The 27,989-nt window shown below is 39.8% G+C and overlaps 2 protein-coding genes across 3 annotated transcripts in view; both read left to right on the top strand.

Moving 5' to 3' along the window:
• Nucleotides 1-405: 405 nt before the first annotated feature.
• On the top strand, nt 406-13,702 carry mios (missing oocyte, meiosis regulator, homolog (Drosophila)). The gene is made up of 11 exons (XM_036558590.1): nt 406-1,934; nt 2,641-3,265; nt 4,188-4,286; nt 4,418-4,672; nt 8,140-8,309; nt 9,334-9,399; nt 9,534-9,692; nt 10,693-10,845; nt 11,128-11,332; nt 11,686-11,815; nt 13,022-13,702. Exons 1-11 carry the CDS (start codon nt 1,176-1,178, stop codon nt 13,110-13,112), a joined length of 2,712 nt encoding a protein of 903 aa, XP_036414483.1. The 5' UTR covers nt 406-1,175; the 3' UTR covers nt 13,113-13,702.
• Nucleotides 13,703-14,735: 1,033 nt separating this feature from the next.
• Nucleotides 14,736-27,989, top strand: part of LOC118799014 (glucocorticoid-induced transcript 1 protein) — a 32,007-nt gene continuing 18,753 nt past the window's right edge. For both annotated transcript variants that reach the window (XM_036558688.1, XM_036558687.1), the window contains exon 1: nt 14,736-15,196. In XM_036558688.1, coding sequence (XP_036414581.1) covers nt 14,956-15,196 — 241 coding nt within the window. In that variant the 5' untranslated portion in view covers nt 14,736-14,955. The remainder of the gene's footprint in view (nt 15,197-27,989) is intronic.

Here is a 27,989-nt window from a genome sequence, read left to right as displayed (position 1 = left end):
GCTTCTCACTTTTAAAGACATTCTTAATACTATATGGTAAAGACAGAATCTCTGTGTGTGTGTGTGTGTGTGTTTCTCCAGGCCACAGCCTCTGATGAAGCCCACTTGGCACCCACTAATACAATTTGTACCATACTCAGGGTCACCCAGGCACACAGAGCTGCACACACAGAGCATAATATGATTAATTATGATTAAAATCTATTATTATTATAAAAAAAAATATATATATTATAAAATCTATCATCTATTATTTTAATAAACCAAACAATCTTTCACATTATCACATTGAAAAACGTCCCTCAGTATATTTTAGGCATCGTAGTCTTGAGTGAAAGCCGCTGAGCTCGTTCAAACGCGCGACTTTTAATTTGAAACATTGCTTCCTTTACTCGCCTCTTTATTTTCCCGTCGGGGCGCGTAGCGTAAACATGGAGAAACTTCACTGCTGAGCCCGAATGTGGGAAGTGAGTTTGTTCAGCGCAAAGCGTCTTTACAGTTGGATATAGATGATAATAAAACACATATTACACGTTAGTTTTTTGGCTTTGAAACCGCGACCTGCTGCGAGCCGCTCCTGTGGGGTGTTATTCGTCCGAAATGACATGTAGGTACCGATGTAGCTTAGATAGCTAGCATTAGCTAGCCGGCTAACTAGCCAACAACTGACTGACTGTCAGCACAGTGAAGTGTAGCGGTCAACCGACAGCAGCAGAGGCTCTGATGTTACATGTAGTGTCTGTCTGAGGTGGTTTTTAGGCTTCAGTAAAGTTCAGTAGGCTTAAATAAAAATACCCCTGCTACCATAACTGGTTAGGTAGTGTATTGAATATGTTGGTTAGGTTATCCAGTAGCTAGCTCAGCTAGTTTACCCATAGTTACAACCAAAATAATAAGCATAAATTACCTCACTGGGTTCTGTAGTAACTCAGCTGGGTTACTAGACTAGAATAGGTTGTAGTTAGCTGTGTATAGGTTGTGTGCAACGAAGTCTGTCTGATTTGACTACATTTCTAAACTAAAATGCAATAGCCATAAAAACAAAGATGGAAAAGCACTTAAATTGGGTTTATTACTTGTAACTACGTCAGATAAACATTTGCAGTGAGCAGTTGTTGTAATGATGAGCAGTTCTAAGCCAGATAACTTGAAACCTGAATAGTCAGCGATGCTGAATGAAAAATGAAAGCACACTGAAATTGGACCTATTTCTTCGAAGCACGCCAGATAGACATTTGCAGCGAACTGCTGTTGTAATGATGGGCAGTTCTAAGCCTGATATCCTGTGGTCTCCACATCATGCGGATCGCTATGTGATCTGCGACTCGGAGCTTAGTCTGTATAGAATTGGAGCTGTTGGGACTTCGGAGGCCAAAGCTGGAGCCCTGCTGCTGTCTGAGGAGACTGCGGCCACTTTGCTGGCTATTAACTCCGACACCCCTTACATGAAGTGCGTGGCCTGGTACCCGAAGCATGAGCCGGAGTGTTTGCTGGCTGTAGGTCAGGCCAATGGCAGAGTGGTGCTCACCAGCCTTGGCCAGAGCCACAACTCTAAATGCAAGGAGCTGGTGGGTAAGGAGTTTGTGCCGAAGCACGCACGGCAGTGCAACACTTTGGCGTGGAACCCTGTGGACAGCAACTGGCTGGCTGCTGGTCTGGATAAGCATCGGGCCGACTTCTCGGTCCTGATCTGGGACATCAGCAGTAAATATTCTCCTGAGGCTGTACCAGCTGAGAAACTCCGTCTGTCTGGTGATGCTGACTCCGGTATGGTGGTTACGAAGCCACTTTATGAGCTGGGTCAGAATGACGCTTGCCTGTCCCTCTGCTGGCTGCCCCGCGACCACCAGAAGCTGCTGCTGGCGGGCATGCATCGCAACCTAGCCATCTTTGACCTGCGCAACACTAGCCAGAAGACCTTTGTCAACACCAAGGTATTAATATTTTCTTTGGTTATCAATGAGCAAAATTATCTGAGGTTCTGGCGGTGCTTCAAGATAGAAATGAAATACCATATTGCAGTTTTACTGCTGCATATTGCTATTTGATGTATGTTGCAATATATTGAAACAAGACTAAAGATTGGCTTGTATTACTTTCTTTGTTGGATATTAATTTCTTGATTTTTTACATTCTTCCACAGAAATACACTGAAGTTGTTTGGGATGATCACAGAACACAATAAAAAAATCTCTTTGATTTATTAAAGGATTTGCATATTACATCCCTTTGTGGTATCAGAATCACAAAGTCAGTATTGCAGTAATGATTAACAATCAATATTGTGCAGCGCTGGTTTTTGGTGTTATCACGGTATTGTTTAAGTACGCTGAAAATTTAAAAAATACTTAATGACATATTTTACTGCTTGTATTATATTGATAGGCTTTTTATTGATTCCCTTACATTTTTGTAGCACCAACAAACCTCAGACCCCTTTTAAAAAATATGAAATTGTAGCCACCACTACTGCTTTCTATTTTTCCAATTATAACTATGTAAATATGCATTGTCCAGACATTGGCCTTGAAAATAGGCTATTTATTTATTTTTGGAATTACTAAAATTTTAAATGGTGTCATTGGGTTTTGTACTGTGGTATATCATTAAAACTACTATTTGCCTTGTTCCTTCATACAGGCCATCCAGGGGGTGACAGTGGATCCATACTTCCAGGATCGTGTTGCATCATTCTTCGAGGGTCAGGTGGCGATTTGGGACCTGCGCAGGTTTGAGAAGCCCGTCTTCACGTTGACTGAGCAGCCTAAGCCACTGACCAAAGTGGCGTGGTGCCCAACACGTATGGGCCTACTGGCCACGCTAACACGCGACTCCAATGTCATCCGCTTGTACGACATGCAGCATGCGCCCACACCCATCGGGGATGAGACGGAGCCCACCATCATCGAGCGTGGTGTGCAGCCATGCAGCGAGAATGTCATCAGCAGCTTTGCGTGGCACCCGTCCACTCAGAACCGCATGGTGGTGGTGTCACCCAACCGGGCCATGAGCGACTTCACCGTCTTCGAGCGCATCTCTCTGGCCTGGAGTTCCACCACCTCCTTAATGTGGGCCTGCGGGCGGCACCTGTACGAGTGCACTGAGGAGAGCGCGGGAGGTGGAGCTGCCGAGAAGGACATTGCCACTAAGATGAGGGAGCGCGCTCAGTCGCGATACGGCCATGACACCGTCCAATTGTGGAGGAACCATCTGCTTGCTGGGGGCACCGACCCCCAGCTGAGGTCCCTCTGGTACACCTTGCACTATATCCTTCACCGCTTATCAGCCATAAAAATGAACAGGTCTAATGTGTCCAGTTGCAGCATACTATAGGTTCAAAATTTCCATATTATTGCTATCATAAAAAAACCTTTTAACTCCTAAACAAGGAAAAAAAAACAAGGAAAAAAAACAAGTAAGGCAAGGAAAAAAATTAACATCCACTAATGTGAAAGAGCAGATGTAATGTTATTTTAAGTTATTTTAAGTTATTTGGCTTATTGTGGATTGTGGAGGTCATGTTGGACAATTTCTGTTCAATTGTAAAGTTCGAATGTCTTGGTAAAGTTTCTTTTTAACATTATTGTTAAAATACAGTTCTGTGCAAAAGTCTTTGACATTTAAGCAGATTTATATAATTATTTATAACCATTTATCTTGGTGATAAGTGTGTTTATACCAGATAAAACACACACATATCATCAGAATAACGACAAATGCACATTAATACGGTAAAAAGAAAAATGAGTTATTTATTTTGTAGTAGTTGTATATCTTGTGAACTAGTTTGAGGAGCAAAGTGTGGTTACAGAATTCTTCTAGACGCCCCAGCCATCAAATGGATTTGTTAAATTCTTTCTTTAAATGATTGATGATAAGCTAAACCAGGCATCGGATGATAACTACATGTCTTACAAGGCTGCCGTGACCACAGATCGCTACTTACTGAATCAATGTTATTTATATTTATTCTAATATTAGTGCTTTTATGACCAAAGAAGTCCTTACTTTCTAAATAATTGTTGAGTAATTCTAATTTTAGGGTAATACCTTGTCTTCCACTTTCTTGGCTGTCTTGATACGTTACATGCTTGTTTAATATGTAACAAGTAACTGGTGAGGTAGTGACCTCATCATCATCTCTCATACTTTCTGTTGCTGGTTAAAGTTTCCTATTTAAGAATTACTCATGCAGCAGTACACTGAAGACTTGGAACAGAGGCAACAGGGAAACAAGCAGTCTCTGATCTACTCAGGCATCAAGAATATTATCAAATCCAGTTCTGGTGAGTATTTCACAGTTTCAGCTGCAGCAGCATACCTGACTTCACTGGTGAAGCCGTATAATCAATCGCGACAGAACCTGGTGAGAACATACTGTCCTACTCTGCTGCACACTTCTCTCTCCTGCATCCAGGCACTACAGAGTCGCGGCGGTGCTGGAAGGGTTCGGATAGGCCCACAGATGTCGCTCAGTATCACAGTGAGGAGCGCAGCCTGGCCCTGCAGCTGTGTGGCTGGATCAGCCGTGGGCCTGACATTGATGTGGAGCCCTTCCTGAAGTCCCTGGAGCAAGAGGGCGAGTGGGAGAGAGCTGCCTCTGTGGCCCTCTTTAACCTAGACATCCGACGTGCCATCCAGATACTCAACAAAGGGGCCTCAGCAGAGAAAGGTACTGTTTTGGGTCGTGTTGCATATTGAGGTTTATATATGGGGCTGTTGTGCATACTGATTGATTGATCGATATAATTGTTGAAAAAGTTTGCATAGATTTTTCCAGTTTGAAACAATTAAATGTACTCCATCAATTTTGTAAGGTTCTAATTGATTAACTAACTATTTTATTCATTAATAGTACAACCCAATTTCCAAAAAAGTTGGGACGCTGTGCAAAATGTAAATAAAGACAAATGCAATGATATGCAAATTATTTAAACCCTATATTTCATTGAAAATAGTACAAAGACAACATATCAAATGTTGAAACTGAGAAATGTTATTGTTTTTTGAGAAATGTATGCCCATCATCTATGGTACATAATATCAATAAAAGACTCAGAGAATTTGAAGAAATCTCTTTAGGCAAGAGACAAGGCAAAAAGCAATATTTGCTGGCCATGATTTTGGTCCTCAGGAGGCACTGTATTAAAAGTAGACATGAATCTTTAGTGGAAATCACTGCATGGGCTAAGGAACACTTCTGAAAACCACTGTCTGTGAACACAGTTCATCACTGCATCCACAAATGCAAGTTAAAACCCTAAAATGCAAAGAAGAAACCATATAGATAGGATCCAGAAACACTGCCGCCTTCTCTGGGCCCGAGCTTATTTAATATGGACTGAGGCGAAGTGGAAGTGTCCTGTGGACCGACAAATCAGGATTTAAAATCCTTTTTGGAAATCATGGATGCTGTGTCCTCTGGACTAAAGACCACCCAGCTTGTTATCAATGCACAGATCAAAAGCCAGTATTCATGATGGTATAGGGGTGCATTAGTGCGCATGGTATGGGTGACGTGCACATCTGTGAAGGCACCATTAATCCTGAACGATATATACAAGTTTTGGCAACATATGCTGCCATCCAGACGACGTCTTTTTCAGGAAAGGCCTTGCTTATTTCAGCAAGACGATGCCAAACCACATTCTGCATGTATTACAGCAGTATGGCTCTGTATTAAAAGAGTCCAGGTGCTAAACTGGCCTGCCTGCAGTCCAGATCTGTCATCACTGAAGACATTTGGAGGGTTATAAAATTAAAAATATGACAAATGAGACCCCAAACAGTTGAGCAGGTGAAATCCTATATAAAACAAGAGTGAGAAAACATTTCACTTTCAAAGTCTCCTCATTTCCCAAACACTTACAGAGTGTTGTTAAAAGAAGAGGTGATGAAACAGTGGTAAACATGCCCTAGTCCCAACTTTTTTGGAACGTGTTGTTGGCAAGTTTCAACATTTGATATGTTATCTTGGTAGTATTTTCCTTTAAAAAAATATGGTTGACATGATTTGCATAACATTGCATTCTATTTTTATTTACATTCTGCACAGCGTCCCAACTTTTTTGGAAATGGAGTTGTACTAAATGTGCTCAGTTTTTTCTAAGTAAAATTCTCAGCCTACTTTCAGGCTTGAAAATCCCCCATTTCCATGTTTGCACTGTTTTTATTGTCGATTGTATAAATAGTTCCTTCAGTCACATTTGTGTTGAATTTGAGATCACACATTGAACGTTTCCTAGAATGGAAATGATTCAAAGAATGATGTTTATCAAATCTTTGAGTTCAGACATTTACACTTTTTTAATTCTAGCAGTACATAATTTAACTAGTTTCGACAGGTGCTGGAAAAGAGGTAACAGATTAGCTTAAGCCATTGTGTGTGTGTGTGTGGAGCTTAACTCTACAGTGAGCTAGATTTTCACAAGCCGTTGCTCAACTGCACATCAGCTAGCTGTGACTTGGAGAAGGTTATTAGATAGATAGTGTGAAGAATATGCAGCCTCTTGTCATCAATCAAACAGCTGATAAATATAAAAAAGTGCTTTAAATACAATAAAAGTCAGTACAAAAGTGCTTATTTTATAAGGGTTGGAGTTTCTCACAGGCCTTTTAAGAACATATGAAGCTGACGTAGAATTTTTCTTAGGATTTTCTCAAGAACAAGTTTAAGAAAAAACTTTGGAAGGTGTTGGTGAATGAGGCCCAATGTTCCTATGAGGTGATGAGGCACTGTATGGTAATCCGATGTCCTCTGCCAGTGGAAATGTGTTTTATCTGTAGTGTGTGGCTATGTTTAAGGTTGTTTTAGGTAACATGCACTACCACTTACTGACATCATAATATGTTTTTATATTTTTTAGTTGGGATGAGGTCTGCTGTCCACGTCATCCAAAGCTGCCTCATATGGACAAAATACTAGTATTTTGATTATTTTGCTACATGGAGGTGGCCAATAAAACCATATGTAATCGTTATTATGATAAACAATATGCTTTTCTGAGCATATTTTCATTGGATTTAGTGCAGTACGTATGAGTGATATGGCAAAAATGTTATCATGATACTTAGACATTTTCATGATACCCTATATGTGCTAGTACGACCTCATTTGACAACAGACTTTTACTCAACGTTTCACTGCACTGAATTCAGTTAAACAGGACTAAATGTGCTCTCATGCACATGGTATTGTACTGTATCCATGATATGCTCAAATAAGTTTATTGTTTATCACAAAAACGATTAAAACTCATCACATTGCCAACCTCTACAGGACAGTATGTAAAACGCTGAATAACAAATCATTCCGCCCAGAGTTTTGTGGCAGTATTTAGATGTGGTGCTGCTGGTGCATTGTCTGTGTTAACGTTATGATTCTGTAATATCATGCATTGAGCAAAAGTCTTTAAGTATTGCGAGATGCTTACCATTTCTCCCACTCCTATTATTACATAATTGCAGTTGCAATTCTACAGAAACATCGCCTTAACTGTCTATCCATATATTATTTCAAAATAAGAGAATTTTTGTTACGCAGTAACACCAGTGACACAACTCCTGGGGACCACAACTTTCATTATATATTTTCTAATATTTATTTGGTGTTTGTTTTCATTATGTCATTTAATTTGTATATTCCTTGGTCATGTGTAGGTAATTGTAGTTAAAATTGCAGAAATATGTTTTTTTTTTCCTTCAAAATATGGCCTCACCCTTTACACATGACTGTGAGGACAAGCACTTCTGTGGTGATTGGAATTCTGTATAATTAATTTAATAAACAATATTGCTAAATTGATGGCTGAAGAAGGTGTAACTGTTAAAATAACGTATTGCTTTATTTCCAAATATAAATAAATTTTAACCCTAATATGTTTTTTAAGTGTAATATATCTGAAAACGCTAGGGACTCAAAAATGGACGTTTCTGTAGAATGACCCTCAGTTCAAACTGTGATTAATCAGGATGCTCACAGCACACAGTAAAATTAAGTTGTGATTGGTTAGACAGCTCATTTGTATATTGCAACCTTCTGCAATATCAGTACTGTAAATGCCAAAATAGCGATATAGCCTTACTTGTTTGATGTGTCTCCTATGCAGTTAAATGCAGTCTCTCTTTCTGTTTGGACAGGTGACCTGAACCTGAATGTGGTGGCCATGGCTCTGTCAGGCTACACGGATGAGAAGACTTCTCTCTGGAGGGAGATGTGCAGCTCTCTGAGGCTGCAGCTGAAGAAGCCCTACCTGTGTGTGATGTTTGCTTTCCTCACCAGTGAACCAGGTTCCTACGACGCAGTGCTGGTACGAGAACATGGCATTTGAGCTGAGGGGTACTTCCTAAAGCAGTTTCTCAGTAATTATGGGTAAATTAAGCAGATTTTTATAACAGAAATTGAATATAGTATGCATTGTAGTGCTGGTGTGTTAGTGTGTGTTGCGCTGGTCTGAGTGGATCAGACACAGCATTGCAGCTGGAGTTTTTAAACACCTCAGTGTCACTGCTGGACTGAGAATAGTCCACCAACCAGAAACATCCAGCCAACAGCGTCCTGTGGGCAGCGTCTTGTGACCACTGATGAAGGACTAGAGGATGACCAACACAAACTGTGCAGCAGCAGATGAGCTATCGTCTCTGACTTTACATCTACAAGGTGGACTGACAAGGTAGGAGTGTCTAATAGTGTGAACAGTGAGTGGACACAGTGTTTAAAAAACTCCAGCAGCACTGCTGTCTGATCCACTCGTACCAGCACAACACACACTAACACACCACCACGTCAGTGTTACTGCAGTGCTGAGAATGATCCACCCCCCAAATAGTACCTGCTCTGTGAGGGTCCATAGGGGGTCCTGACCACTGAAGAACAGAGTAAAAGGGGGCAAACAAAGTATGCAGAGAAACCGATGGACTACAGTCTGTAATTGTAGAACTACAAAGTGCACCTATATAGTAAGTGGAGCTGATAAAATGGACAATGAGCGTAGAAACAAGGTCATAATGTTATGCCTGATCGGTGTATATTTATAAATTATAATAATAACACTGCTGTTCCAGAGTCAGTTTTGACTGTCATATTCTAATCAGTAAGCGGTGATCAGGGAGGCCAAATCCCAGATCAGTATTCTTGAAATAATACACCATGTGAAGAAGTGTTCGTGCTGATAACTTCACTTTATATAGTGTATTGTAGTCAGAGTAATATGTTTGCCATTTGTGACAGTCAACTCCTAAAACGATAGTGTTTTGCTGCTGTATGAAGCTTCTGCAGGAATCGCACTGAACACTTTCGCATTTTCCCTGTTAAACTTTGTTTTTTATTCACAGTATGAGAGTCGTGTGGCTGTCAGAGACAGAGTGGCCTTCGCCTGTATGTTCCTAAATGACAATCAGGTAAAAGATTTTACTGTTTACCTTGCAGATGATCAGAGTGCACTGACATGTTTTACCCAGGCTAACTGATCTTTATCTATTAGTAAGACATAGGTTATTAATATAATAAAAATGTATGTATGTTTCTGGTGAAGCTGCCTCGTTACATAGACAAGCTGACCAATGAGATGAAGGAAGCGGGGAATCTAGAAGGCATTCTACTGACGGGGCTGACGAAGGATGGCGTAGATCTGATGGAGAGCTATGTAGATCGCACAGGAGATGTGCAGACAGCCAGTTTCTGCATGCTCAGGGTATGCTAACCTCACACACACTGTAAAAAATCAGCTCAACTTAAAATGACATCTCAAACTTTGTTAGTTGAGTCATAAATTCTCCCAGATACTGTTTCGGTCTGCATCTCAGTTAGATTAACAAAAATGAATTTGTGTTTTGTTTTACTCAATTTCCCCACTAGCTGGCACTACTTCTATCACAAATGTTCCCCTTGGGCTTCCAGATATGGACAAGTACGATATAGCTGGGATTCAAACTTACAGTCTCCTGATGTTGGGATGGATTATTAGACAGCTGCACCACATGAGACTATACCTTGCTTTAAAGTTAAAAAATAAATATTTTCTCCAGCGTATTAAACATTCGTAGACACAAAATCTGAGTTGCTTCGTGTATTCCTGAGTGGTGCAGTGGACCAAGCCGTCTCCCCATCCCCCCTGGGAGGTTGTGAGTTTGAGCCCCAGCGATGTCATAGCCAACCATAAGTGTGTACCCAAGAGGAAACATGTCTAGTAGGATTGTGTGATGGAAAAAGTGGCTAGTGGGGAAATGGAGTATAAAAACAAGTTCGCTTTTTTTACCTAACTGAGATGCAGAACTAAAAAAAGGAGAACTTAAGAAGTTTAAGTTGTCTGAACTCTTGTGTCCTCAAGTTGAGTAGACTAAAGAAAAGCCATGAAATCATTTACTGTATCATTTTTAGTTTAGCAGACCTCTCATTTCTAACAGTGCACAGGACAGCATCTAGACGTATCCAAGGCTGTTTAATTCAGTGGTGATCACAGATCCAGTGCTGGCTTAGATTACATTTAGCTTTGGTTGATATTCAAACAAAGTGGTCACCTGCCATTTAAAAACATCTGTTTTTTATACCTATACCATATATACTTATATGTTTTGCATGAGATTGCTGGGATGTTGAAATGGGTCAAAATATTAACAACAGTAAGAATCTTTTTGTTGCTTTTATTACAAAATAAATGGATAAAGGATTGTTTTGTGTGGGTGTGTGTTTAGGGCTCCACACCTGAAGTGGTGAAGGATCCGCGAGTGCAGTGCTGGATCGAGAACTATCGCAATCTCCTGGATGCCTGGAGGTTTTGGCACAAACGGGCTGAATTTGACATCCACAGAAGCAAACTAGACCCTAGCTCCAAGCCTCTTGCTCAGGTGAGGAGCCTCCTGCGTGAACACTTTCAGCTGTGTTCATACATGTTAGAGGGATAGTTCATCCAAGCAATGTGAATGTGGCAATAAGTGGATGAAATGTTTTGCTCTTGTCAAGCAGTGTCTGGCATTTCTTGTATGCTTAATAATTAAGTTGAATTTATTGCAGCTGTGTTCTTAGAATTCTTCCCCCCAGTGATGGCCTGCAGTGCCAAATGCTTTCCGTGAATACATGTAGCTTGACATGGTGAATAAGTAGGCTTTCTCTGTTCCCCTCTCCTTTAGGTGTTTGTGAGCTGTAACTTCTGTGGAAAGTCGATATCGTTCAGCTGCTCCGCCATGCCCCACCAGGGCCGTGGCTTCAGCCAGTACGGGGTCAGTGGTTCCCCCACCAAGTCAAAGGTCACAAGCTGCCCTGGCTGCCGGAAGCCACTGCCACGCTGCGCCCTCTGCCTGATGAACATGGGAACTCCAGTGTCCACTTGCACAGGTAATCGACCAGCTGGACACTCTTCAGAACTGAGTATAGGCTTTAAAAGGCTGAATAAATCAAAGAAAATGACTGTGAGTGTAAGCTTAGTGCTAACTGCTTATGCATATGCACTGTTAGCCAGAAAAAAACACGATAACGCAGAATGATAAAGCCATACATCTTCTCACCAATCTCTTTTTAACCAAAACTCTCAAAACATGTATTTATTTATGCATTCATTCATATATTTGTGCACGTATATACAAATTCCAGTCTGTTGGGCCATTTGAAATATTCTATAAAGGATAAAGACAATGAGTTTTATGACAGATTTCTGTGTAAATTGAAATGTTTTTTTTAATCTTATTCAGGCACAGGGAAATCTGATGAGAAAGTTGACCTGCCAAGAGATAAGAAACTCGCCCAGTTCAACAACTGGTTCACCTGGTGCCACAACTGTCGCCATGGAGGCCATGCTGGCCATATGCTTAGCTGGTTCAGGTGAGCAAAATCATACTTATTTGTAGTCTTCCAGTGTAACTAGGCTAATATTTAGGGCTGCGATAAATATTTAATAAAATTAAATTTGACAAACAATGTTAAGAAAGGGAAGTGCAATTCAAATAACTGGGACTGTTACCTATTTTATGAAAGTGTGAGTTTCAGTGCATCATTCTTTTTCTATAGTTTTTTCTCATCAAAGCTGCAGCGATATCTTGGTAGTCAGAGGTGAGGATGTCGAGACTCCATTTCTGACTGTCTATATTGAAGATCTAATTTGAGGCAGTAATGTCAGTTTTAATCACCTGGTGCAGTCCAAATGCTTTTCCTACTGCTCTGGCTTGTTAGCTAGCGTGCTGTCTACTGCATTTGATCAAAGAATAAATGGTGCAAAAAAAAGAGACTATTAAAACTGCACTGGTCAATAAGACTAATACAGCTAAGTTTGGCACATGCTTGGATATAAAGTGTGTTTTGAACATTTAAAAAAAATTTGTATAAAATTCTTTAAAAGCTGTTTTCTTATTAAAAAGATGCTGTTTCCTCTGCTCTCCTGCACTGCTCATCACTCAGTGAGGCCTTGAAACAGGTCCAGCTACCTGGTCAGGGTTGCCAGGTTGGAAAGAATCCCCCAGAATAGTATTTAACGTTACTTGCTATGAGAACACTGTAATGATCCTTATTCTTGTACAATATTTAAATATTTGAGACAGTGTTTGATAGAATATTCAAAAATAAAGATATTCAATAGTTGCAGTCCTACTAAGAATGAATGAAGGTGGGTAAAGGCTTTTATTTATGAACAGCACCATTAGACTTTGTGTTCAAATTGTGCCCTATTCAGTTATTATTATTCATGTGTACTAAGCCATATATAAAATGTGAAAATATGTCAAAGTGTGAATAGATACAGGCCAGTATAATTTAATAGGTTAAATTTGACACCAGGCCAGCCTGTGGTGTCAAAACTGCAGTTCGGTCTTATACGCTTGGTGTAACATAGTGTCCCTGCCCTCTATGTGGACAGACTGGATTCCCAACCCAGTCAAGAATGGCATGTTATCCCAATGAGACTCCTAACACTACATTCACCTGATTAAACCGTCAGTCTTTCTGGAGACGGACCATAAATGTAAAAGATCCTTCTCATTTGTGCCAGATTTACCATTTGGTGTGTATTAAAATATTTTCCCTCTTCCCATGCAGAGACCACAGCGAGTGTCCGGTCTCAGCCTGTACCTGCAAATGTATGCAGCTGGACACCACAGGCAACCTGCAGCCATCAGACAATGTATAGCAGTAAAGCAACCTACACTCCACCCCTGATTTCCTGAGGAAGCGTACCTGTGAGAGTGGCCAGTCCCTGGACGGGCAGGGAGTGGCTTCTCAGTGTCCTATCGGACCGGTCTGCTGCTCACCCGCAGAGCGCCGTGTTTATCTACCTCCTCAGGTCCTCCAAGACAGTGCCATGGATGGAAGAGGAATCATGTGAAGAGCTGAAACGTGACCATACCAGCAAGTCAGATATGGAAAGGAAGACGTCAGCAAAATGGGCTTTTTTTAATTAAACAACTTCATTACCTCAACATTAGTGATGAACAGAAGCCGATTGTTTGTTACCGTAGTACTAATCTGTGGTGTTTTTAATGAACGCGGTTTGTACACTGTATACAGTTTATATACAATTGCTGATCAATATTCTAACAACAAAAGGAATGTTTTGAAGTGCCATTTTATTAACATATGCAATAACGCTTCTTTTTTCCCCTCTCATAAAATGTTGGATGTTTAGATGCGACATTTACCTCTTAAGCAGGTTGTGGTGAAGGATCTTTTGTTGTGGAGAAAAGCAGTTCTGTACATTTAATACACCGTCTCTGTTGGAAATGTTTGTCCTTACTGTGTTTTTGTGTCACAGACAAAATTCTTTCTCTCACTGATTTTCATGCAAAACCATAGACGTTGGGGTCAGCACTTAGCACTATCCAGCAGATGCTGACATGGTTTATGACCACAGTCTTCACTTTTCAGATCCAGCTCATGGCCCTCACACAATACTGATTATCCTTTTCTTTACTGTAAAATGGCTCGCTGAAATACTAGTTTGCCCCAGATTGTTTCTGCAGAAAGAGTACAGAAAGGGTGAAAACACACACTTAATATAGATAGATAGAGCTGTTTATTTGAATCTGGTGGCTTTTGATCACTATGAAACGCTGAGGTTTGCTGAAATGATACATGATGTTAGATTATGTGTGCGAGAAGTGTTGTAGGATGAAAACAGACACTTGTGATAGACCTAGTTATTTCAAGTGGTTTTTGAAGGCCGTAAAATACTGAGGTTACTGAATCACAAGCTCATATTTATGTGCAAAAACTACTGTTGGCAGTTCATTTACTTCTGATAGACCTACTTATTTGAATCTGATGTTTTTTGATAACTAATAACTATAAAATGCATTTCACATTTACTGAAATGCTAGCTGACAAGTCCTGTATGTATAGTTTTAACCTTGTAGTTATTTGAATGGAAATGCTGGAGTTTACCACATGGTGGCACATTACATTTTTTTGCACCAAATCGTCTGCTGCTGCTTCAGTTTCACGAACAACCGTTTTGATGGCAAAGCTCAGTCTGTCCAACAATATAAAAAGAAAGAAGCCTTACAAAAACTAGTTTATTACATCGTTATTAACCATATTCTCTACAGTATTACAGTAAAACACGCTTTTCCCAGCACGCTGCTCTCTATTCGCTCTCTAAAGGGACGCAGCCATTGGCTGTAGCGTGGGAAAACAAAACTTCTGACCAATCAGAGCGCACCACTCAGTGGCAGCTCTTCCACTGGACTAATGGGCTGTTGAATATTTGCATAGCCCCGCCTACGCGTTGCTGTATCGTTATCGCTCATCTGTCAAGAGTCGAGCAGAAGAGTGGAGTCAGTGTGAACTCCAGTAGTGTAAAAATGTAGAGATACGTATCTAAACCAAGGCTGAGCCGCACCAAATTATCCCGAGAGGACGCCTTAGTGTTCTCACAGGCTCGGTTCGCTCAGGGTTTCCGTTCTTCCTCTCGTTTTGTTTTCTTTTTTACACAGCTGAAGCGTCCTCGTCTGGCCTCCGCATATCCAAGCCAAAGCATGCAGCTCGCTTTAGTCAGCGACGGAGGCAGAAGTGTTTTGCAGGCTGTTCAGGACAGTCCAGGCTTTCCCCACAGACTGGCTCGGACAGAGCAGAGAGGGTCACCGCCTTCACCTTCTGTTCCCTCCAGCACTGGAGGCAGAGCAGCGAGCAGAGTGAAACCCGGCCCGGGTCTTTGTTCAAATGCCCCCGCGGAGAGTGAAGCACCTCAGCGCCGCAGAGTCTCCTCAGCTGGAGAGGGTAACTATCTCACCTACAGTGTACTGTATTATAGCCACGTTTTGGGTTAGGATTTCTTTTTAGGGTCATTTTGGTTTAAAATAAAAAGCAAAGTGGGTCAGCAGAGCAGGCCAGGAGCTGAACCAGCACAAGAGAAGGACAGAAAACAGGAATTAGGAACTTAATGTGAATGAATAAAGGTGAACAGAGTAAAGAGTAGTGGCCCTTCCTGAGTAGCCCATCTCATTGTCCAGCTTATCAGCTCCCCTTACCATATAGGAGCACTTTGCATGCTTTGTTAGCCCCTTTTTACCCTGTTCTTCAATGGGCAGGACTCCCACCATTCTCAGCGCTGCAGTGCTCCTGCTTCAGTCCACTGCTGCTCCCTCACTCCCCCAAGCAGAAGTCCAGTACAGCACCGATGCTGAACATATCACTTGCAAACATGTTCACTACCAAGAAGATTTATTCGTTTGATCACATTGATTTATCAGTCTACTCAGGCTTTAGCAGAGCTCAGTAACACTGAGATTAATAACTGATCATCACATTGATTTATCAGTCTACTCAGGCTTTAGCAGAGCTCAGTAACACTGAGATTAAACTGATCACATTGATTTATCAGTCTACTCAGGCTTTAGCAGGGACTTCAGTATTTGCAAGGGGCCATTAACTGGGGTCCTCTTTTCACTATATGCACTGGTTCTAAAATTGTTCTTAAACAAGCATTAATGTTGTTTGTTTTGAACGTTATATGTTTGTTTATTTAGTGGGTAAGTATTCTAAAAATATTGTCTTAAAAATGTAAAAAGTAACTGTATTCTGAATATTGCCTCTACTAAATGTAACTTGGACTGAATACAGATACTTAATTTCTGTACTCTGAATACATTTTCCTTTACATCTCAACTCTGCTTACAGTGCACCAAATCCTAGTTAGAGATGAGTAGACAGGCCTAAGACCACAACAAATGTGTTAAAATGTTGCTGCTTTGCTAAAAGTAGCTACTACAAAAATATACTGAGGTGACCTAATTTATGATAATCGCTAATTATATTAATTATATGAATTGGTGGTGGGTAGAGTATCCTAGGACCAATCCAAAGTAAAAATGCTGATATGTCATTGAGAAAATTAGTCAAGTAGAAGTTAAAGAATCTGCCAAAAATCATACGAAAGTACCAATAATCTGTATCCTGGTGATTAAGGCTAAAATAATAGGAAGTGACCACCCTGCTTATGATACACGATGGGCCAGTTTCCCAGACTCAGATTTGGCCTGGGATAAAATAAATTCCAGTGGTGATGCACCATTAACACGGCCTTTCAGTCCAGGACTAGGCTAAACTCGTACTTTGTTATAGGCAGGATAGTTAATCCGTATGGTTTACTTCCATTTAGAGGTGGAAGTCAAAACAAATGTCACTTAGCATGAGTAAAAAAAGTATCCAAAAACTAGTGAACTGCAGTGGAACTTCGTAGTACATCCAGCATGTATCAGTGTAGGAACTGAACTCCGTCAGGCTCTATTTTGTCTTTTCAGATCCTTTCTGTTCAATAGAAAATGCTAAAGCTCCAAAGTGAGAGGTTTGAGCAACAGTAAAGCAGTTCAGTAGCTGAACCAACAGAACAGAATGGCATTGACCTAAAGAGAAACTAAATATGGGCTAAAGCTGAGCTGAGTCATATCCTCGCAAAAATACTTGAGTAGATGTAAAATATCATAATTTGGAAATACTCAAAAAGGTACAAATCTAAATCGTAAGTAAATCGTAATCGTAGAACTGAATGAATATAACTAGTTGTAGACTAATAAATCAATAGGATGCTCTGGTTATAGAGGTGTATGCAAAAGTTTGGATACACCTGCTCAAAAGTTTTGTTGAGTTTCTAAGTAAAAATAATGTAGCAGTTTGTCTAGGGAACGAAAGTTTGATTCACTTTTATTGCATAAAATGGGCCTGACAGCAAAAATCCAAAACAATTTTTGGAATAATGATACATGCAGGGATTCTGTTTGGAGTTTGTTGCCTTGAGGCAACATTGTGTAACAATGGAAAGAAATGATACAGAGGTTAGATAGGAAACTGGATTTTTTTTTAAATCTAAATATTTGAAACAAAATTGAGCAACTATGCAATGTTGACTTGAGGCAACACTGTATAACAATGGAAAGAAATGATACGGAGCATCGTATATGAAACTGGATTTTTTTATCAAAATATTTGAAGTTGAGTCTCCACACAACATTTAGGTTTATTGAACACCAATCATTTAAAACCACAAATAAGAGTTAAACCTATGCTAAAACATATGCAAAAAAGAAAAATAGCAGAAACTGGCATGCATTTTCTGAACAAAACGAATGATGCTAGTAAAACATATCGCTCGCTGACTGATGCATGACATAATTGACTGGAAGGGTCTTCTAGCATGTAAAATTGCATACATGTTAAATGTTTTATAAGTTGATTTCCAACATAAGTAAAACTACAAAAAATTCTGAATAAAAACTTCTAAATGAAACACTAAACAATGACTGCAGTTCTCTGACGTGGCTGCATAAGTGATACCTCTCTTGCTACTGGCTAAATCCATTCGCCTGGTGCATAACGTTGCTTCAAGGCAACAAACATTTTTCAGCAATTCCTCATAACATACAAATTATTTATGTGATACTGAATATTGAAAAATGAGTGTTTTTGTTTGGTTGGATGAAAAAATGGCAAATGTTAGCTTGTTTGGTGCAGTAAAGTACATCCTTGCCTAAAACAGGCTTCAAAAACACCCTCCAGGAGATAGTGTAACCAAAGACAAGCTGTTTTTGGTTTATTCAAACTCTTTCCTTCATTATTAACCCTTTCATCATCATTAAAATGCATTATAAAATGTCATTGTAAAGTGAGAAGAATGGCTGTTGCCTTGAGGCAACAAAGGGGTTAATAATGGCATTTTTTTCTGCAATTACAGATATGAAATATGCCATAACATTTCCACAGGTTACATGTTTATATTTCTCTTTATTCTGAATGTGATAAGTTCAGAAAATAAACCGTACTTGTGCATTAAAATGTGCCGAAGTGTGTCTCTGTAGAGGAAGTGTGCTTATTTTTGCAAAATTACAAGACGTACTTCGACATATAACTGTATCTAACATTGCTTCATCTGCAGTATGTAGGCTATGTTGTGTACAGTTGAGGTGAAGCCTGCCCACATTATCTCATATTATACTGAGTCAGCCTGCACTGTATTCCATTACAATATGGAGTAACATGACTTTCGTGCACTTTTTTCTGACATAAAACTGACAGTTTCAATTTCTTTGTTGACTTCAGCCACAATCTTTCAGCCTTTCAGCATTTTTTATATTATAACCCTTTATTATAGTAAGATTAGATAAACACCTGTGTTTTTTATTTAATGCATATACGCATATTTTATCACCAATGTACTGCAGCTTCCTCCTTTTCATGAGAAGTGATTAGATGATGAATAGAACAATAGTTAGTGACCGTCATAGGGAAAAAATGTGATTGATTGCAGTTGTTCTTGCAGGACATGAGCTGACTTCACAGTGGCCTGTGAGATAGGAACTGGCCGATAAACTGCTTGGCCAGTAGAATCGTATTAGTATCTTGACAACATTAGTAATATCTTGATATTAAGGTTCCATGCAACTGTTAACAGTTGTATGTTTGTACACCACTCTTCTTGGTGACTGCCCACATTTATTACAGTAATTCAGGTCGAGCTGGTAGCCGTGAACACAAAACACATCATGGGTAAAATAACAAAGGCATGTGAAATGCACCCACACTTAACCTTTAGCAGGAAAATAACACTATGGGGTGTTTCTGCATCTACGGGAGGTTCAGGCTGTCCACATATTCATAAAAACAGTGAGGATGTCTTTAGCGTAGCATGTCCTTACCACAACGGCAAGATGTTTCCACTGTTTTTGAGTATAAATGGTAAACAGCATGTCTGGTCAGTGACTTTGGCAGACAACATCTAATGTATTTGAATATAATTGACGAACATGAAGGTCTAACTTGCTAAAATAAGAAAATGCAGAAAATACTGAAGATAAAAAGATGACATTTGTTTTTCAGTAAGTTCAGAGACACTAAATTCGATTTTCCACACTTTTGTTCACGTGTTCTTTGAGTAACTTATGTTTTAATTGGACCTATTTTTGTTTGGCTTTGAAAAAACTTGACCAGTGTCGCGGTAAGGTCAAATAAAAGTGGGACCGACATATTTAGAGAAGAAAATTACATTAATGACTGACCAACAACAGTATTTATTAAACAAGTGGTGTATTTTTATGCATTTGAAGATGTGGGGCATGAATAAAAATGCTATTTTGATCCAAAATATGCTTTATAAATTACATTAGCTCGGTGCATTTAGACACAATTTATATGAATTATTCTACCGAACTGGTTCACAGTCAGAGTTAAAGGCATATTTTGAGCTTTGTGTCTATTTTATTAAAACAAATAATTGAACGTTCCATTTTTTGGCTACCAAAACAATAATAACACTTCTGAAACTCTACCAAATGTTTCTGGAGGGACTGTTTCAGTAGTGACAATTTTTTTTTAATTAAAAACTTTTCATTAAAACACAAAAAATTGTACTTAATTGCAGAAAATATGTTTCAGTAGTGACGATCCTTCATGTTTCACACTGATTTTCAGACTTTGGGACACATTTACTTCAAAACATTGGGACCTTACTGCTCACCATACGGACCTGAGGGACAGGGATACAGCCTCACTTCCTGCTTTGTAATGGCTAAAATAAGGCTCTGCCTACAGACTAAAACTTTGTGTTTCAGCAGTGACATGAAAATGTGGGACAGCATTTTCGAATGAAGTTTTTTAGTTTTTTAAATTGAAAAGAAATCGGAAAAAATTTCATTAATGTTAAAGATCTTTTAACATCAAAAAATTCAAAAAAGTATTATTTTGAAATTTACAGGTCTGACACCTCAAAACAGAAAGCACCGTATAAATGATTCATATTTAGCTTAATACTTTCTAAATGAATGCCTTCATAACATCATAGATACTTCAAAGTGTGTGTGTATATATATATATATATATATATATGTGTGTGTATATATATATATATATATATACACACATCACTGTTGTCGGAAGAAGAAAACCTTGTGTCTCCAAAATGGTAACTTTACAGGAGAAAGAAAAAACCATGTCAAAAAACAATGTCAAATGGAACCAGACCATTTTTTTCCAAGTCGTTTGGGTCGTTTCTTTTGGTCCATTCATCATGAAATTTACACAGAATGTAAAGAGCAACAGACTTTTTAAAATTATGTCAAAAACTAAAAAATGGAGTTTTCTTGTATATATAGTGTGTGTGTGTGTGTGTGTGTGTGTGTGTGTATAATCCTATTCAGCCTACAGCACTTCAGCCCCGCCCACTCACATTGAAGCAGCCCGGACTGCTTATTGAATGAGGCATCAATACAGGGCAGCCAATCAGAACAGAAATAATTTACATATAGCATTCTTAACAGAACAGAACAAAAACAAAAAGGGTTCAAAAGAGTTTGGACGATGGTCATATTAAAATAAACTGGTATATAAAACCACAGATGTCATAAATGGGAAAAACTAATATACAAGAAAAATGAGGCCTTTGATTTTTATTTGCCAGCATTATTGGTTATGAGAATTTTCAGCTCCTCAGACTTTCCCTGTGGGTCGGGTTTGTGAGTGCGAGCACTGAGCAGCAGAACAAACCGTCCACTTTTTCCTGTACTTTTGGCAAACTGACTAGCCTAACAGTCATAAATCAACTCGGAGTCTTGGGAAGTGCGGAATCTTGTCCCTGCAGGATGTGCTCTGTGTGTTTTAATTGTTTGTGTGGATTAGGTGATCCGTGTTTGCATTAGATGGTAAAAACATGGGCTTTATCGTTACGGCTGTCTAAAATTTGACTTGTTGCCTGTCTGAGACGCCATCCGTCGGTTATGGAAATCAACTCGCCCCACTCGCTGGAGGGCCACCCACTTGCTCCGGCTCAGCTGGCACTGCTGTGCAGCTTAAGGAATGTGGACACAGATCTGAATATGAGACATGTTTGTGGAACGGTTGTGTAAAGGTTAGATAGATGCACAAGAATGCGGCCTGTTGGAGAGCATGTGAAACGTGGAATCTGTGAAAGAGTGGGCAGCTTGTCGAGAGCCAGTGAGAGCCTGAAGGTGAAAGAGTTCAAAACTTTTGAATCTGCTGTTCTTGCTGTTCGTCGCAGTACGTCGCGTCCAGTCGGTGGTTTTAGTAATGCTGTCTCAGTGTTGTGGGACGCCCTTCCTCTAACCGCTCTGATCATATTGAGGTTTTAATCTAGACTTAAAACGCTTCTTTTTGGAATTAGAATCTAGAATTCAGGACCATCAGCCAACTGTGTTCACACACAAAGGAATTAGACCTCCGCTTTTAACCCATCCGTGCAGTGAAACACCCACATACATGCACACTAGTGAACACGCACATTAGGGGGCAGTGAGCACACTTGCCCAGAGCGGTGGGCAGCCCTATCCATTGCACCCGGGGAGCAGTTGGGGGTTCGGTGCTTTGCTCAAGGGCACTTCAGTCACATCCTGTCGGCTCAGGTGATCGAACCAGCGACCTTCCGGTTCCCTAACCTCCAGCTGCTCAATGCTGTCATTTTAAAGGGGACTTCCATCAGTTTTTTTCAAGACTTTGCACATTTCATTTGCTCAGATGAATAAAGAATAAAGTAATAATATATAATAAATAATAATAAATAAACTCATAATAAATAGTCATTCAGAGTGGTTTGATGTGAAATGCTTCATTGTAGAGAAACTTACTGACTCTGATTTTTTCCAGTGGTGGTGATGGGAACCAGGAGTCGGCATGTCTACAACACAGATATAGCCCTTTTATTTACTACCCAAAACCACTAGTGAACCTACACTTATCTTCTGAGTTTTCCTCTGTGCAATCATGATGATGAATTAGTCTCTAATTTATCATCATGATTACTTTGGGAACACTCTGCATCTCCGCCGTACTGGATACATTTAAGGCCGAAACAGCTGCGATCAAAGCTAGTTGTAAAATACTGAATGTATGCACTCTTTATGACCACCACACAACAAATGAACTCTATTAAACATGCTAACCATACCCCACGTAAGAGCCCAGTTTTGGTTCCACTAGATCAGGGGGCGGCAATCCAAATGTTAAGAAGAGCCATTTTATCCTTTCAACAACAATCAAACCACTTTGGGAGCCGCAACTTTTTATGTCCATTTACTGAAGTAACATTTCATCATCTTGGCTGTAAATGTGTCTCAGTATGTAGCCACTTCTCTCACATCTCTGGCAGTAAACTTTTAAAATGTCTCTCAACGTTCGACTTTTTACGAGGCTGAAGTCGCTTCTCGTTCACGAGCTTCTTGTTCAAATGTTCCCGTTCCACCTTAAATGGTGTCTGAGGTGCCAGAATGTAACTGCTGCACCATTTAAGGTGGAACGGGAAAATTTGAAGAAAAATCTGGCGAACGAGAAGCTGACTACTAATTTTTTAGTGTTTGACAGTTTCTCGTTGCAGAGTAAACGTATCAGGAAACAGGTTGGAGTGATTAATAACACAATTCTTCAGCCTGGATCAAACACAGACATTTGAGTTCCATAGTTGTTAGAGTGACGTTTTTGCTTGTAAAAATTGGACCCACCTATTGTAAATTAAAATCTGATTGGTTGATTCTACTGTCAATTCCTAATTACGTTGATAGTTAATTGTGTAAGACCTTCGGTCCAGCTCTTGGGAGAGCCAACTGGACTGTATCTATTTGGGTACCACAGGGAAAGGATGTTTGGCGGCGAGCACGTACTTGGCCCACCACTGTTATGCCCCACAACATTTTGATTGAGTGCCGGACGCTTACATCAGAAAAAGAAAATCTCCACTCTCCCTAAACTGCACACACCGCTAACCTATAGGCTCAGGCCGACGGGGGGTCAAACACAGCGGCAGGCCGATCAAATTCTCCATTTTAGCTGAGGGGGCGGGACATTTCTCAAACAACAAAACCTTCATGAGTTTGTGCTCAGTGAGAGGAGCTGCAGCTCACTAATCTGGTGTAGCTGCGATACACAAACTAATGCACTCGGCCCCTGTTTATGCTCCACACTGTGAAGTTTACCAGATGTCTCTATGTGTCTTTCTGCCACACTAAGAGTTGATGTTCTTCAGAGATGTTAGCTAGCAAGGTGTGCTACGTGAGTAGAACCAGAGACGTTATAAAGGAAGGCAGTTATCTCCACTCATACAAGACCAGGCTTCTCTCTCTATGGATGGGGAAAGGCCTATAAACCTGAAACTGAAAGCTACAATCATGTTTACAAAACATATATAAAATCATCGTAAAGTCTGGAAAAAAAAAAGAAATAGGTTTTATCTAGGAATGTATCACTGGTGAGATGTTTAGTTGGAAGTTCGGGAAAGTTAGAGCTTTCTTTGTTACCACACAGCTGGTATTTTGCAAGGCGAATCACAACAGCAAGTATGTAGCGATATAATCGCAGTGCTAGTGTTTTGTCCGTATAGTGCAGCCCTGCTTTGAAGGTTTTAGGATACATGTGCATGTTCAAGCTCCGTGCACTAATATGATGTTCCACCTCATGTATTTTATCCACCTGAAACGGACGGGTTCTTACTAGGCCGGTTTTCTCCTGTCTGCTCGGTGTCGAGTGTCAGACGCTGGTGGCGATTTGCATTTGAAACAGTTCTGCAGCACAAAGGCCCTGCAGCTGCCCGCATAACAATCTGCAAGTGAATGCAGCGGAGCTCAGAGCGACTCATTCTGAAAGGTGTCTACAATACAGAGAGGCCCTGCTGTTCTCTCACTCAGTCTACCTATGTCCTCCAAACTGCACAGCGACCAGACTGCTAAAGGAATAATCTGTCAAAAAAATCAGATTTACACAGTTACCCCCCATGTAATCCGTCAGCCAAAACACGTTTGGTGTCTAACGTTTGCTTCTTTAGGTTTGCACTGGTGCTGCCAGGCTTGTGTAGTTAATAATCCAACCCTGGAGCTCACTAATTGTGCAAACTGCATGACTTACCATGACTTACTTCCTGACACTGTATGACATACTAAATCCTGCTTTATAACACTGACATAACTGTGTTATAAACATGTTATAGCAGATGTCATATGCTGTCATAGTTTGTCGTGACAGATTTTGTTCAGTAATGTAACAGTGTCATGTTACCGTAACTGGTGACTTGTCATAATGTTTAATGTCATGACAGCTTACAGTCAGAAGTTTGGGCGCCCCAACGTTCAGTTGAGTTTGTAAGTGAAAGTGAGTGAACACATCCTCTTACAGAGAACACAGTTCTGCACTTTTTAATGCACACTTGCTGTTTATTAGCTGTTAATATTTAATATACTGGGGAAAAAATAAGCTATAAATGTGGTCTGTGCTAAAGTTATTATTTTATTCCAATTTTATTCCAATATGTAAAAAAAAAGTTAATTTAAAAAATAGAAAATTGTATTAAAATTTGCAAACGTGTTCTCCGTACAGGATGTGTTAGCTTATTCTCACTTAGAAAATCAACAAAATGTCATTCGACCCATCATCCATCCATCCATCCATCCATCTACAGTCATATGTAAAAGTTTGAGCACTCCTGCTCAAAATGATGTTGTGCTTCGTTCAAAAACAGTCCAGGCTGAATCACTCCTTATAACTTCGGTCTGAATGGCAGAAGCTAAACTGCTAGAGGCTGGTATATGTGGATATGTTGGTTTTCGTGACACCATAAAAACGTGCATCCAGTGTAACACACCTAAATATGCCATTTTTTTCTGTAAATGTGCCCTAGCTTTTGCACAGGCCACTTTTCTGTTTCATTCCCCCCCAGTATGTTACATTCTAACATGCAAATATAATGCACAGTATCTGTGCACTAAGGTCTGCAGAAGTGTGTTCTCTGTAGAGGTTGTGTTACCGTTTTCCACTTATTTCCACATCAGCAGAACGTCATTTGGCCAGGGGTGCCAAAACCTCTGCTTACAACTATATGTAACAAAATTGTTGCTATTTACTGTAGTCAGCCGTCGTGACCTCAAACATTATGACCGTGTCATGAGAACTCATGACTGCATGATGTCTGCCATGACTTGGTTCTGCCTGTCTTATGTAAAGTAAAATGTCGTCTATGAAATGAACAAAAAGTAGGCAGCATAGCTGCAAACAGTACTAGCTGCCATCCTGAAGCTTGGAGCTGGATTTTGTTCATTAGCATTAACAAAACCAAAGATGTAAACTTCAGACACTAAACACGTCTGTTTTCTTGACTGTATTTAAGATAAAAACTCGATTTTAAAATTTTCAGCAACCTCACTGCTGGGCTACATTTAGGGCATCATATGCTTTCAAAGATCTTCAGTGATATGAAACTGAAGTCAGCTATTCGCCAGCTTCTTGTTCGTATTATAGCTAGTTAGCTGCAAAGCATACTGTTAACGATTTTTATGCTTGTTATGAAGAAAAGGACCATAATACACTGAAACGACATCAAACTAAGATAATACAATGATTATCGTAATTTTTAACGGAGAAAATATTCACATTTGTGGGTTTCTTTGGTCACTTGAGCAGCGTTTTTTCTGTTTGGAGTGTCCCTCTGAAAATCTCCATTTGGAAGGCCATGTAGCCCTAACACTTCGCCCTACCCCTCTGTCTCAAGAAAAATCGGGACACCTTACCCCTAGGAGTGAATGTGCAAAACAGAGGGGTAAGGGCTAAGTGGTAGGGGTGAGGGGTGAAATGGGATGGGGCCCAATTAAACCTGCTTATTGTGGAATGTTTCAAAACAGGGTAACTTGAATAGTCTGTAAACTTTTCACTCCTATTTTGCTTTTTTGAGAGTGTTGCAAGCATCAAATTCAAATTTTGTTCAGGCCTACAAAATGCAATCAAGTTGGTCAGCCAAAACATTAAAAGTCATTTCTTTCACTTTTATCAGTTAATTAAAGGTTCAAGAGAATTAAAAAATCACAGATTCCTGTTTTTGTTACATTTTACAAAATGTGGTGTGTCTTTTTTTCGTCAAAGTGGATCTTTAACTGTTGATCTGCTGTGCAGATATGGTCATGTATTGTCATTTGGTGCTGGTGCACCACCCACCATGTTGTTGTGTGCGGCTGACCCCGCTCTGGCACTCAGCTGCTCTGTGTTGTGGACGCGTGCTGCGAGTGGGACGGCGTGCACTTGATTCAGTTTCGGCTGTAGGCGCCTGTCAGGCCGCTCGTGTGGGTTTGTATGAGTGTTAAAAGTCTTCTGAGAGCAGTTTCAGTCTGCTTCATTTCCTCCTGGGTTCTTAAGCACGTCTCAGGCCCTGCTGTACACCACAACCTGCCTACTTTCAGCCAGACCATCCTGTCAGACCGGGCCTCGGAGGGGTAACTGAGGTAATTTGGGCTTCATCGTTTTTATAGTTTCGCAGTTTTGTTGTCATTTTAATCTGCGCACTGCTTATTGTGTCCAGCATTATGTATTATGGAAAAAGAGATGTCATGGTAATATTTATAATACACTTTTTATATTTTGATTGTTGTTTTTATAGTGTATTTTAACATAATAATAATAATAATAATACAGATATTGTTTATTGCATAATGTATATACAATAAAGTATAACATACAAGAGTATTACCATTATTATTATAAAATTACAATCAATACAGCGGAGCTAAATTTCCATTTTTCATTTTTTTGCAAAGTGAATCTTTGTTCCCTTTCTTTTTTATGAGGTGGGTGATATAGCAGCGATACATGATGTCACAATACATGTGTATATATACACATATATAAAAAAACTGAATTCTCTTTGTAATCAGACACAAAATTGGGAAGTGTTGACTGACTCATAGATATTGTCATATAGCTCAGTCACTGTATAACTATGTAGCACATTGACCCCATATTCACTGATAGGCTGAATGAAAGTGGGCCTAGTATACGCCCCTGAGGAACTACACTTCTAATTTGGAAAATGTTCTACTCGGCATGTAAGAATCTGCTGTGTCCTGAGTAAGACCCCAGTGGTTTGAACTGTTTCTAGAGTGTATTGGCTGTGTGGATCCTGGATGTGGATCCTGGATGTAGATGGTTTGGACTGTTCTCTAAAGCTCCATTTCGTGTTTCTGAGCAATAGTGCGCTGTTTAAATGTCTGCTGTTTTCTGTCTTGTCAGTCTTGTCCTACTTTTCTTTACCCTCATTCAGTTTAATCAATTATATCTACATTCAGTTTCTGTGTGCTTGTGTGGGCAGGGGTGCATGTCTGGTATTTGTGCTTTTGATTTCATCGTGTGGTCCTCACAACCACAGTAACGTGATGCTGTGTGCTTGGGTTGCACAATATATCATTAGTTAGTTAGTTATTATGATTTTGGTTTTTCGGAGCTTTTTAATTAATCGCTGTGTTTTTACTGTGTGCCGTGACCATCCCTGACCAGTCACAGTTCCAGAGGAATGTTTCTGCTTGAATGATGTTTTGCTGAGTAAAATAACCTTAAATCTGTGTCATTATAGATTTTAGTAAGAATATTGCACTGTTTTTAAAATTATTCACAGATTTTGTTACCTGTTTGAAGTTATTTTAGAGAAATTGTCACTATATACTAGTGACGTACTACTATGCACTGTTAGAAATATGACACAGTGTCCAAAAGTTTAACTAATAATTTGTGTAACGTGTAATTTATAATGCCAACGAAAACAGTGTAA

The sequence above is a fragment of the Colossoma macropomum genome, unplaced genomic scaffold (assembly GCF_904425465.1).
Source record: "Colossoma macropomum unplaced genomic scaffold, Colossoma_macropomum, whole genome shotgun sequence".
Taxonomy (NCBI): domain Eukaryota; kingdom Metazoa; phylum Chordata; class Actinopteri; order Characiformes; family Serrasalmidae; genus Colossoma; species Colossoma macropomum.
The sequence above is the reverse complement of the archived record's forward strand: the minus strand, read 5'-3'. Positions and strand labels throughout refer to the sequence as shown.

What these genes read in the sequence shown, in the direction of transcription:
- mios (XM_036558590.1), top strand. Translation starts at nt 1,176, where the DNA reads ATGAAAAATGAAAGCACACTGAAATTGGACCTATTTCTTCGAAGCACG. An exon ending in AGGGGCCTCAGCAGAGAAAG is followed by an intron (nt 4,673 to 8,139) that starts GTACTGTTTTGG and finishes CTGTTTGGACAG; the next exon opens with GTGACCTGAACCTGAATGTG. An exon ending in CCAGTTTCTGCATGCTCAGG is followed by an intron (nt 9,693 to 10,692) that starts GTATGCTAACCT and finishes GTGTGTGTTTAG; the next exon opens with GGCTCCACACCTGAAGTGGT.